This window comes from Carlito syrichta, unplaced genomic scaffold (assembly GCF_000164805.1).
Source record: "Carlito syrichta isolate Samal-C Ts95f unplaced genomic scaffold, Tarsius_syrichta-2.0.1 Scaffold305877, whole genome shotgun sequence".
Classification (NCBI taxonomy): domain Eukaryota; kingdom Metazoa; phylum Chordata; class Mammalia; order Primates; family Tarsiidae; genus Carlito; species Carlito syrichta.
Window position 1 is genome coordinate 61369 of NW_007249973.1, and position 12191 is coordinate 73559.

The window sequence follows — 12191 nt, forward strand, 5'->3', positions numbered from 1 at the left end:
GTGGTCATGAATAATGCTTGAGACAGGCCTGACATTAGTCAGCATCAGGGGACATTAGCTGTGGACATTATTACTACTGGTTTCAGTGTAAACAAACCCACTTTTTATGAATCTTAGATTCATTTTACAAAGGAAACTTAGATTGCTCTGGTATGTGGGAAAAGCAGTTTGATTTGCAACAAATGATAAATTATCCTCAAAGGATAATATCTCCTATGCACTCCCAGTAAGTAATTTCAAGGAATAAAAACAAACAAAAAATACTGCCATTAAGCTCCAGTGAGTTCATGCTACCTGCTCCTTCACAGAAAATAGAAATTAGCCAGTCAGGGGACATCAATGACTGAAAACCGAACTAAAATTACTTCTTGAAAACATTCAGGAGGAAAAGAGAAGGGGAACAGGGTAGGCTTTCTTAGGTTATCTACTCATGCCACCTGATGCCATCTGAAATCATTTCCCATAGCACTGGAAGAGTATAGCCTAGGCCTCAGGAAACAAGATCTTGTTGGCACAGGAAGTTTCTTGTTTGTTTTGTTTTTAGCCAATATTGAGTTATTTAAGAAGATACCTGGGGGCATTCATGGAAATGGGAAATGCTACTTAGGAGGCCCTGCTGACTCAGCCCCTTCTCTGAGGACAGCCCATCACACCCACAGTCCTGCTAACTGATCTGTGGGGACGCTTGACCAAACCAGGCTAGATCAATCAAGTTCTCTTCTCTGGATTCCAGAAAGATCTCAGACTGAGGCCAGAGTGCAGAGCACTGGGGTGAGCATTTGTGTTACAAGTACTGTGTCTCTAACCCCTCAGATCTCTGATGCAGACATAAGGAGACCGGGCAAAAAGATGTGAGACCAGAACACAGACTACAGCAGGACCTGTGGCTACTGGGAGAAAGGCCCAAGAGGCTTTGCTTACCAGGCAGGTATGTACAAGAGGGTGGAATCAAGGAGGCATGGAACAGAAGTGAAGCCTCTCCCAGCAAGACTGCAAGCCCACAATTCTCCAGTCTCACACTTAGGTACAGCATCTTCTGGGCCAGGTCCAAATGTCTACATTTCTGTCAGGTGAAGTTCATGGTCATGTTCTTAAAAGGCACCAATGTCTGGCAAGTCAGACCCAGCAAGTTGGTTTTGGGCTGTTGGATATTAGAACCTTTTGCTCAATCACTGGGAAAGGTACAGAGACTCAAGATTGAGTTCCCTGTGGGGAGCAAAGAGGAGGCAAACTTTGCCTCTAGATGTAGGACACTGTAATTGTGGTAGAGAAAAAAGCCTGATAGGAAATACCGTTTTTCAAGTGAAGACTTTTGCTACCCAGGCTCTCTGCTTCACTGCCCCCAATGATCTTGCACTCACAACCACCCTATGTGAGCCTCCAGGTTGTGCCAAAATGTGCACATGGCTCCAAGCTCTGACCCTCATGGGCTGTTCTTTCCAAGCCTGCACTGTCACATTTAGTATATGGAAATAAACCAAGACACAGCCAATCACTAGATGTGTGGATGCATTTATAACAGAGGCACATTTGTTTTGCTGCAGGATTCTCCACTATTAATCACACCCAATACTTCTATAGCAATTACAGCTCATGCCTAGCTCTCATCAATTCATGACTGACACTATAGAGTTATGGACATCAGGGCACATGGCTTCTTTGCAGAACCTAGGGAAAAGCTTCCCCTTAACAGTACTGGGCATTATGTGACAGCCTGTGAGAACAAAGCAACAAATTCATCTTATGTACAGACACACCAGAATTTGTCTGAACAACTGACTCTCCTCAAGGTGACCTTTGGTTTTGCAAAAAAAGGAGACACCAAGGCCACAAAGCCATGCATTGAGCTGCAAGGAAAATTCGACCAACCAGAGAACTACTTTTATTTTTACTGCATAGGCCCACAAAGGTGGGGCCCCAACAAAAGCTGTACATTCCTTCACACAGAGCCCAAGTCTGTTTTCTAGCCACTCCACACAGTAAACAAAACCCCAAGATTGCAGGTAGATTTAACAATAAGGCCTTTATTAGCACACAGACCAGAGCAATGTCAGGCAGCCAATTACCAATTGGTGACTGGGAGGCTGGAAAAATTACCAATAAGTGTCATGTGAGACCAAAAATTTCCATGAAAAAAGGAAGCCTTCCACATAAGCCTCGAGAACCCAGGCTGAATCCTCCTGGCCAAAACTGAGTCAAATGTTTGCTTTATTCAGTCAGAAAAGAAAATGAATTTTCCTCTAAAGGCTCAAACTGCTTAAGAGTCCCTTCAAGGGATGAAAACACAGTATCTGCCTTATCTTACCAAGTCAGGGTGACCAATTCCCCCTGTGCAAGGTGGTAGAAGGGAGATGGCTTCTACCAGAGTATGGTTTGACTCTGGCAAGGGCCTTGGGCAGCCTAGAATATGCACAGCTACTACTGAGAGTCTCACATGTGCCTGGAACTTAGGGGACTCTCACTCTGGTGATTTGGAAGTATGAGGTTCAACTTTAGGCTGATGGCTTCCTCACAAAGGCTCTCTATGCCATAATACTGAAGAAAAATAGCATATTTCCTTCAGCTAGAAGGCCTTTCTCAAGTGTGGACTTTCATTGACTAAACATTAGACCTTGGCGTGATGGCTTTTCCACATTTGCTGCTTTCATGAGACCTCTCCATGGTGTGAGATTTTCGGTGGAGAATGAGGCCAGAGTGTTGTGTAAAGGACTTTCCACATTTGCCACACTCATAAGGCCTTTCTCCAGTGTGAACTACCTGATGTTGAATGAGGCCAGACTTCTGGATAAAGGATTTCCCACACTGACCACAGTCATAAGGCCTTAATCCAGTGTGAATTTTCTGGTGTTCAACAAGCGTATAGCTTTGTCTAAAAAATTTCCCACATTCACTGCACTCAAAAGGCCTTTCTCCAGTGTGAGTTCTCTGGTGACGAACAAGTTTAGATTTGAACATAAAAGCCTTCCCACATTCCCCACACACATAAGGCCTTTCTGCAGTATGAACTTTGTAGTGTTTATTTAGGGTGGTTCTTTGGCTAAAAGATTTTCCACACTGGTCACATTCAAAAGGCCTAGCTCCACTGTGAATTAACTGGTGTTGGATGAGGCCATACTTTAGGCTAAATGATTTCCCACATTGGCCACACTCATAAGGCCTTGCTCCAGTATGAATTATGCGGTGTTCAAGCAGGCTATGGCTTTGTGTAAAGAATTTCCCACATTCACCACATTCATAAGGCTTTTCTCCTGTGTGAGTTCTCTGGTGCCGAACAAGAGTAGATTTGGACCCAAAAGCTTTTCCACATTCATCACATTCATATGGCCTTTCTCCAGTGTGAATTCTGCAGTGTTCAATAAGGTTGGAACTTTGGCTAAAAGACTTCCCACATTCACCACACTCATAAGGCCTTTCTCCAGTATGAACTCTGTGATGTTTAATGAGGGTGGCTCTTTGGCTAAATGATTTTCCACACTGACCACACACATAAGGCCTTTCTCCAGTGTGGATTCTCCGATGGTCATTCAGGTGGGAGGTTTGACTGAAAGATTTCCCACATTCACTGCACTCATAAGGTCTTTCTCCAGTATGGACTCTCTGGAGCTGAACAAGTGAGATCTCACAGCGGTAGGCTTTCCTACATTTGGTAGATTCACAGAGCCTTTGCCCAGCACAAATTATTGGGTGAATAAGAGTGTGTTCGTGGTTGGAATCTTTTCTGCATTCATCCCACTTGTAATGACTCATTCCGATGTGAAAGGCCTCCTCACACTCGGTGATTTTGTTTGGCTTCGCACAGTTGGGAAAAGCCTGGGGCTGAAGAAGGCCCAATGTGTCTGGAAGGTCCTTCTCAACCTCCCAACTAGGGAAGGGCTTCCCTGATACCTGGAATAGGAAGTGCTTCACAAATGAGGCTTTGTCCATGTCCCTTTCCAAGAGTTTCTCTGCACCGTGGTGCTTCTGGTCCCGGTTAAAAATTGTACATGCCCCCATCAAGTATGGTTTTTGTCCAAGTAGATCAGCCGGCTGCAAAATGTCAGTCACGATTGGGACACATATGTCACAGGGGTAAGTCTTCTGGGTGGATGGACTTGCCTTTGGAGTCCTGATCTGTGACATACCTTCTAAAGAAACACTTTGCTCAGAAGGTATCTCTTCATCCTCCTTTCCATGCCAACAAACTGAAAGCAGAGAAATGCTAATTAAATGCAAGTTGACTATGGTGGGAATGTATTCATCATTTAAAAAAAAACATTGTCTGCCAGGCATAGTGGCTCACGCCTGTAATCCCAATGCTTTGGGAGGCAGAGGCAAGAGGACTGCCTGAGCTCAGGGGTTTGAGACCAGCCCAGGAAACATGGCAAGACCTTGTCTCCACAAAAAAATTGAAAAATGAGCTGGGCATGGTGGTATGCTCCTGTAGTTCTGGCTACTCCGGAATGCTGAAGCATTAGGATTGCTTGAGCCCAGCAAGTCAAGGCTGCAGCAGCCATGATCATGCCACTGCACTCCAGCCTGGGTGAAGAGACTCTGACTCAAAAAAAAATTTTTTTCGTATAATATGGTGTTCTAAAATCTTAAAAACTCTGCTGGCTGGGGGAGAATGTTGCTTCCAGAGCTAGCTAATTCTTAAGAGATAGCAAAGGGCTCAGCTTTTGAACACAAATTAGCCAATCCAGAGCCCATATTCCAAATCATTTTTGTTTTTGTCTTGAGTCGGGGTCTTGCTCAGTCGCTGAGGCTGCAGTGAGGACGATCACAGCTCACTGTAGCCTGTACCTCCTGGGCTCAGGTAATCCTCCTGCCTCAGCCTCCTGGATAGCTGGGACTATATGTGTGCAAATTTTTTGTAGAGATGAGGTCTTGCTATATTGCCCAGGCTGGTCTCGAATTCCTGGGCTCAAGCAATCCTCCCATTTTGGTATCCCAAAGTGGTGGGATTACAGGCACGAGCTACTGTGCCTAGCCAAATCACACTTTTGAGGTGGCCTGGACACTTCAGGAGAACACTTCCCTTGCCCTAGCCATCCCAAGTTCAAGTAGCATACAACTAAGGCTAGTCATCTTTTTTTCCTGAAAGCTTTTGGAAATTACTCAAATCATCCAATCCTACACTGTTTACCGTGCCCTACCTTTCCTGCAGAAACCCCAGTCAAAGCTATGGCTTATTGTTTTTCCTTCTCTCTTGCTTTCTCCTCTTGACCACTGGGCATGTTGTTATATGGCCTTCAGTGGCATGGTAATCATTTTGCCACTGTAGGTATTAAACTCTTCTGTTAAAACATGGAACCAACCATGTTGCCCATCAAAGCTGGACTGGATAAAAAAATGTGGTACATATACACGATGGAATGTTATGCAGCCATAAAGAAAGACAAACATATAGACTTTGCAGCAACTTGGATGGATTGGAGTCGCTCATACTCAGTGACCTATCACTGAAACAAAGAACAGAGTACAATATGTCTCACTCATAAGCGGACCTTGAACAACTATAATACTATAAGAAAGGGATTCGCAGTAGTGGGAAACTGTCAGGGGAGGGGGGTTGAGGGAAACTGCTAGAGGAGGGAGGGGCATACCTCATCAACAAGGGTACCTGCATAATCAACGTTTGTATATCTAACCCTGAATTGTACCCTATATCTTTATAATTTTTTAAAAAAAGATAATAAAAAATTAAAAAACAAAAGTATAATTAAACATACATGTATTGAAAAACAATAACATGATGAATAAAAAACACATAAAGTGAAAAAAAAAATTCTTCTGTTAATTAAGACAGTGTCTTGGCACTCAGTCACCTCCATAAATTAAAACCCTGTGGGTGCATTTTAAAATGGGAAAGGGGAAGACCCATCACATATATGTCAAGAAATGAATACACAGTGTTGCTATGAAGCAATACTGAGGGAGCTGGAAGCAGGGTAAGAAAGGGGCTGCTTGGCAGTACTGGGCCTCTAACGATCACAAAATGGGAAGGCCTCAACAGACAAAGGACACAAGGCAGGAGTGTAGCATATGGAGGAGAGGCAGGGTTTCCACTTTACTCTTCTGTCAAAGCCTTCAGCAAGACCTTGTCGGCTGTTGACATGCATGCTGTGCTAAAGGTTGGTAGTATCCAGGCCCAAAAAAATCCAGTTCTTGAGCTGAGAAGATTTCATTTGTGTTCTTGTGTTCAAGGACATGTGCACATTATATGACACATTGTTAGTGGGTCAGTGTTAGAAAACATGGTAGAAAGAGCAGGCGGAAAAACAAGTGACACATGGGAGATAGAAAGGTGGGAACAACACAAGGCCCAATGTCAGATTAAAATAAGCCAGGAAATTATCAAGAGGAAAAGCAGAAATAAAGTGTGTCCAGAGGCATTAGCACTAAAACTTTGGTGGACACAGGACAGGTACCCGATAAGACTAGAAATCAGCCTGGATGTCATGCCCTTACCCAATTGCCACTGATCAAGGCCAGGCATTCTCTGAGGCCATATTACCATGTTCACCCTATGAAGCAATCACATGGGACTTGAATTAAACAAGTCCTAAGGGAAAGACAGGACAGGTGACCATTCAGCAGTGGTCCAGAACAACTCAGCACCGTAGAGACACAGGAAAGAAAAATCACACAGATCCCTAGAGAAAGTTTTGGGCAACAAAAGCCCATGGTCCATACAAATATTGATAAGGAAAATGCCTGCAAATTCCTGACAAAGGCAGCCAAAGAAAATGTCATCTAGAAGGAGGCAGAACTTTGGACACAAAAGTGCTATGGATCTGAACACAGCAACCCAAAGACGGAGTGAAGTAAGGTGAGAAGCATTAGGCTGACACAAGACACCTGACACCCAGACCATTCCCTGCATGCTTTGGGACAACATGTGTCAAGGCTACTAGGAGAGGGCACACAGTTCATCCCTGATACCACAGCACATTAGCCAAAACAGTGGAGATGTCAGCAGAACCCATGATCTGGCTACGGAAAGGACAGAGAAGGTAGACAGAGACCAGGACACTACAGTGGGTATGAGGGCCTTACCCAGTGAGGTTATAAGTGCAAAGTTCTCCAGCATCACATCGCGGTACAGGAACCTCTGAGCCTCATCAAGGAGCCCCCACTCTTCCTGGGAGAAGTAAATGGCCACGTCCTCAAAGGTCACAGAGCCCTGCCATGATGGGGAGATCTTTCCATGATCATCTTTCCTGAGTCCCAAGTTCACCCCCACACACAACATTCCCTTGCTCACCCTTTTCCCTAATCCCCACCTCAGAGGAGATAGCAGGCTCTGGTGGCACTGATTTCTTCCCTATTCTCACGGTCCCATCATCACTGTTTCCTCCCACAGCACTAACAGGCAGGTGGACTGGGAGATGTCATTTAAATTCTGGGCCTGGCATCTAAGGTTAGATTCCCTCGTGTCAGACAGTTTTCCTGGGCTTTCCAAGATTTTGTCTCTTAAATACAAACAAACGTGGGATCACCCATCATTCTTAATTTCTCAATGCCATGACCAAGGGTCCTTTGGTTCACACTTCCTCTCCATGTGCACATCACTCTTTGTAGCACACTTACAGTTTCACTCCCATAGCTACTTCCACCCCTTGTCCTACACCATGGGCAACTCCCTGGCATCCCTGGTGTTACTTGGAAGACAGCAGCCTGGAGAGTACTTGGCAAATTTAAATAAGGTCTAGTGCTACCCAGAGCTTTGATGGTCTCTACTGCCAGAGGCAGCCCCAATCCTGTGAAAACCTCCCTGCCTGGTTGAGTTCCTTGTTTCAACCTCAGCCATCCAGACCACCTGGGGATCTTACACCCACAGCCTTCTTCCACTTGTGCTGTACTTACAGTCTTCCTCTCCTGCTAACCCTCATTCAAAGCCTGCCCCAGATGTTCTCTACCTCAGGCCTCGTGACTCTCCCAGATGACCTCTTGTGCCCCTAAACAGACATCAGCCACCACCTTTTAAATTTATCCATCCTGAATCCTTCCCCACAGTTCTATTCCTGTGTGGCAAACTACCCACTTGATGTTTAAGCTAACTGTTCTTTGAAAATCTAAGTGGGACTTTTGTTTTCCTTTCCAATTTTTTTTTTTTTTTTGAGTTGGAGTCTCACTCTGTTGCCCAGGCTGAGTGCAGTGGCACCTGTAGCATCTTTACAGCTACTGCAGCCTTGACCTCCTAGGCTCAGGTGATCCTTTTGTCTCAGCCTTCCAAGTAGCTGGGACTACCGGTGTATGCCACCATGCCCAGATAATTTTTTATTTTTTGTAGAGACGAGGTCTTGCCAACTTGCCCAGACTGGTCTCGAACCCCTGGACTCAGACAATCCTCTCACCTCTGCCTGCCAAAGTGTTGGGATTAAAGGCGTGAGCCACCATCTCAGACCCTAAATATGTTCCAAAACGATACTTCTGATATCTCTAGTAATAACTGATTCTGCCACCAACTTTACAATCCTAGTTAGTGGAACATCCGAACTTCTAGCTGCAAGCCCAAATGCCTTGCTTTCCCCCTTGACTCCTACTTTTCTTTCATCCTCAACATCTGAAAATTCAGACTTCCCTACTTAAAAAAAAAAACAAAACTCTAGAATCCAACTACTTCTACTACCTCCATGGTCACCCACATGTCTAACCGCCATCAACACTCACCTAGACTATTGCAGCAGCCTTCTCCTTAGCCTTCCTATCTCATCCATCACACTCAAGTCTTTTCTTCACGCTGCACCTCAGGGAGCCTGATGAGACCTGGATCAGATCACCTACCTCCAAAATTCCCACTGCCTACCTCATTCCAGAAGAGACACCCAACATCTGAGACCCATTTCTGGTCTGAGTCCTACACTCCAGCTTTCAGTTCCCATGAGAAGGAAGACCTAGTGTTCCCTAAACCAGCCCAGCCTCACCTTCAAGCATTGCTCATCTGGTGTCTAAGTCAGGAACAGCCTTCCACACCTTATCATGCTGGTTTCCAATAGTAGGAACAGTCCCATATAACCCTTAGCCTGGACATATGACCCCAGGATCAATGCTTGTTTAGGCCCAAAGACTGCAAGAGTGCCAGAAGAGTTCCAGGACACAATTCCAGAAACAAACACTGGGGTCAGCAACAGTGAGGGCCTGAAACACTCTCCACTCACCTGTGTGAAGCCCATAAATGCTTCCGTAGTCATGGGAACCTGTGGGAAGAGGAAGGTTGTGAGAGGCAGGTGACCATGGTGGGGGCTCCACAGGTTCAGTCTCCTTGCTCCCCTGCCCAGCCCTGGAGCCAGGTGACCTGGGGATGACTGTATTATCATTGCTCCACAGTCCTCCGGTCCTTAGTGCTAACTCTTACCTGTTCTGGGAACTTGAACACGGCCTCAACCTCCCTGCGCCTCGGCGTTATCATACCCCTTCCAGGCTGTTCTAACCGTGAGCAGCTTTTGGGGATTTCTGAAAAGTCTCCCTTAGACCACGCGCCTCTTCTGTTCACAACCTTCCATGGCTCCCAGTATCCTGAGAAAAAGGTAAAGAGGACCTTGCCATTCCAGGCGAGAACGCTCTTGGCTCAATCGTCCCAACAAAATTTAAACCGTCTCCCCGAGTGCCACACTCTCCCATACCCCGTGACACTAGGATCGGAAACAAGAACCCTACCCCAAGGCGCCTCGGGGTCCCGGACCTTGGGGTCTGGCTACCGGGACGTGAGCAGGCGCCCCACCGGCAGCATCAGGACCTGGGCGGGTGAGGCCCGGAGGACGCAGCACTTACCAGAGGGGCGGAGCGGGGCCGGGAGGGACGGACAGTGTGGGCGGGGACCCAGCAGAGCCGTCGCCGCCGCCGCCCGCCCGCCGGCTGCCGGGCAGCGACGACCTCTACTCAGAAGGCAGACCCAGCGAGCCTACCTCAGCCGGCACGCGCAGACCCAGAGTGCAACCCGAATGACGGTACCCGGAGCGATACCGGAAGTCCCGCCTCATCCAACAGACGCAGAGACGCCCGATCCTGGGCGTTCATTGGCTCAGGGTCTCCGCCGCTCGGCGCCCGCCATCATGGGTAGCGTAGTTTTCGCCGCTCTGGGCCACGGCGCTCCGCCTGAGAGCCGCCGGAACAAAGGCTGAGCAGCCGCCCACCAGGCGCTGGGAAAAGCCGTCCCCCCAGCTTCCGGGGCGGGGCTGAGCCTCTTCTTCAAGGGTCGCTTTCTGCGGGGTTCAGTCTGCGGCTGAGCACAGACGTGCGCGGGCGCGGGATGGGAGGCTCCAGGAGCCCAGGCTCGCCCACACAGTCGCCCTCAGAGGCCGTGGGTTCGCGTGGACACGTTACCGACGGACCGCTCCGACAGCGCACGCCTGTCCCTCCTGGACGCGAAGGTGCGTCCTGTGACCCTCGCTTGCTGGCAGCTGAGACGGGGGCCGCGGTCGTCGGCGCCGCGAAGAGACTCCAGGCCGGGGGTGCGACCGAGTCCAGCGGGGCCGCCTGGGGATCGGGACGGGGCGCCGGGCCACGCAGCCTCTGGGGGGCTGGGCCTGTGTCGGCCCGGGCGGAAGGGGAGGATCCTCACCCAGATCGTATGTCTCGAGCCAGTTGCGACCCTGGCGCTCGGACCCTGAGTCGCATTTTTGCCGTTGCATTTCTGCGCTCTTGACGCATTTGCCAAAACCACGCGGGCCACTCCGTTGGAGGCTCGGGTGCCGAAGCCACGGCGCCCAGGATGCAAGCGGCCCTTCCTGCGGGAGCCCGGGATGGGCCCCACTTCGGCAGCCCCGCGGGAGCTTTCCGCCGAGTCGTGCGCCCGCAGAGCCTGCGACTGTCTCCTGACCGGATTTCGTGCAGTCCCATCCCAGTGTCCTATAGTACGTGTAGAGAGTGGTTCATGGATAACTATCTGACGCAGGTGGGCGACCTACTCTGTCTGGAGTTATCAGTCCAGGGCGTTCGCTTTTGGCTCACATTCTAAGTTACACCCATTACATGTCTTAAGACAACGGCCACACTTAAGAGCTCTCCTGACATATCCTCTGTTTCCGAGGAATGTTACAGTTGTATTTCTGGGAATCAGTTTTATTTTTGTAAACATAGTCCTCTTAACTATTATCACTGCAAACACTACTAACAAAATTTCTATTATCAACTCTTTCATGTCTCCAAGCATATGAAAATCCAATACCAGTCCATTCTACAGGATTGAATGTTTTCCAAGAACCAAAACATTTCTTTCCAAATGTTTTTCATATTCATTGCACTATTGTACATCTCTTATGTTCTGTGGTTATATTAAACTTAAAATTCAGTGTATTGGCATGAAGAATCGCCATCATATCTTTTACAATCTGGTTTTGATGTGTGACATTTTTAAGGGATTCACTGACTCATTATATCATTCTTCTAATTCCTTTACGTTTTCCTGCAAAGATTTATCTACTGCACTGGTGTCTACCTAAGTTCGATTGCCTATTCTCAGCTCAGGCTGTGGAAGGGGGCTTAAAAAGACATCTACAATGTCAGAAATTAGACTAAGCATAAACTCAGCCTTTGCACAGTTAAACACGTACTCAGCCTGTGCACAGTTAAACATGTGCTCAGCCTTTGCACAGTTAAACATGTGCTCAGCCTTTGCACAGTTAAACATATACTCAGCTTTTGCACAGTTAAACATGTACTCAGCCTTTGCACAGTTAAAAAGTTCCCTTCCTGGAAACTGGCAACAGCACCTGCAGGCTAGGTTAAACTGTTTTAACGCTTTTTTTTTTGCTTCTGTGAACCCTGCTAGCATTGCTTGAAAGGTACCTAGGCCTCCAGAATGTTGCGGTTTGGCCTACTTGGAAAGTCCCAATGTGGTTTTCCCCCGTTTAAGCAAGCCCCTATAGCTAGTGGACGCCTCTTGCTGTGGGACTGTTATGTCCAGCAGGCAAGCGGCAACCTGGCTCTTGGCTAATAAAAACCTCTCCTTTTTATAACTTGTACTTTTGGTGTTGGTGTCTGTGAATTAAGCGCCTGGTCCCTATTTCAAGGTGATGCCATCTACTTTTCTTGAATCACCATGTCAAGTTTATATTTGATTCACTAGTATGATTGTACAACTAGTAAGTATCATTACCACAAATGATCCACTGGTAATTTCCCAAGTTTTTCACCATTGGTCTGAACTCGTTCAATCTAACCTTTGCATAGGTTGGTAGGGCCATTACATTATCCATAGCAATAAGACA

At 47.3% G+C, this 12191-nt stretch overlaps 1 protein-coding gene across 1 annotated transcript; it reads right to left on the minus strand.

The window, feature by feature from the left end:
• Positions 1-2020: 2020 nt before the first annotated feature.
• Positions 2021-9338, minus strand: ZNF416 (zinc finger protein 416). Its single transcript, XM_008062892.2, has 3 exons — positions 9141-9338; positions 7036-7162; positions 2021-4181 (listed from the first exon to the last, which is right to left on the minus strand). The coding sequence occupies exons 1-3, from the start codon at positions 9297-9299 to the stop codon at positions 2599-2601; spliced, it is 1869 nt and encodes a 622-aa protein (XP_008061083.2). The 5' UTR covers positions 9300-9338; the 3' UTR covers positions 2021-2598.
• Positions 9339-12191: the final 2853 nt, after the last annotated feature.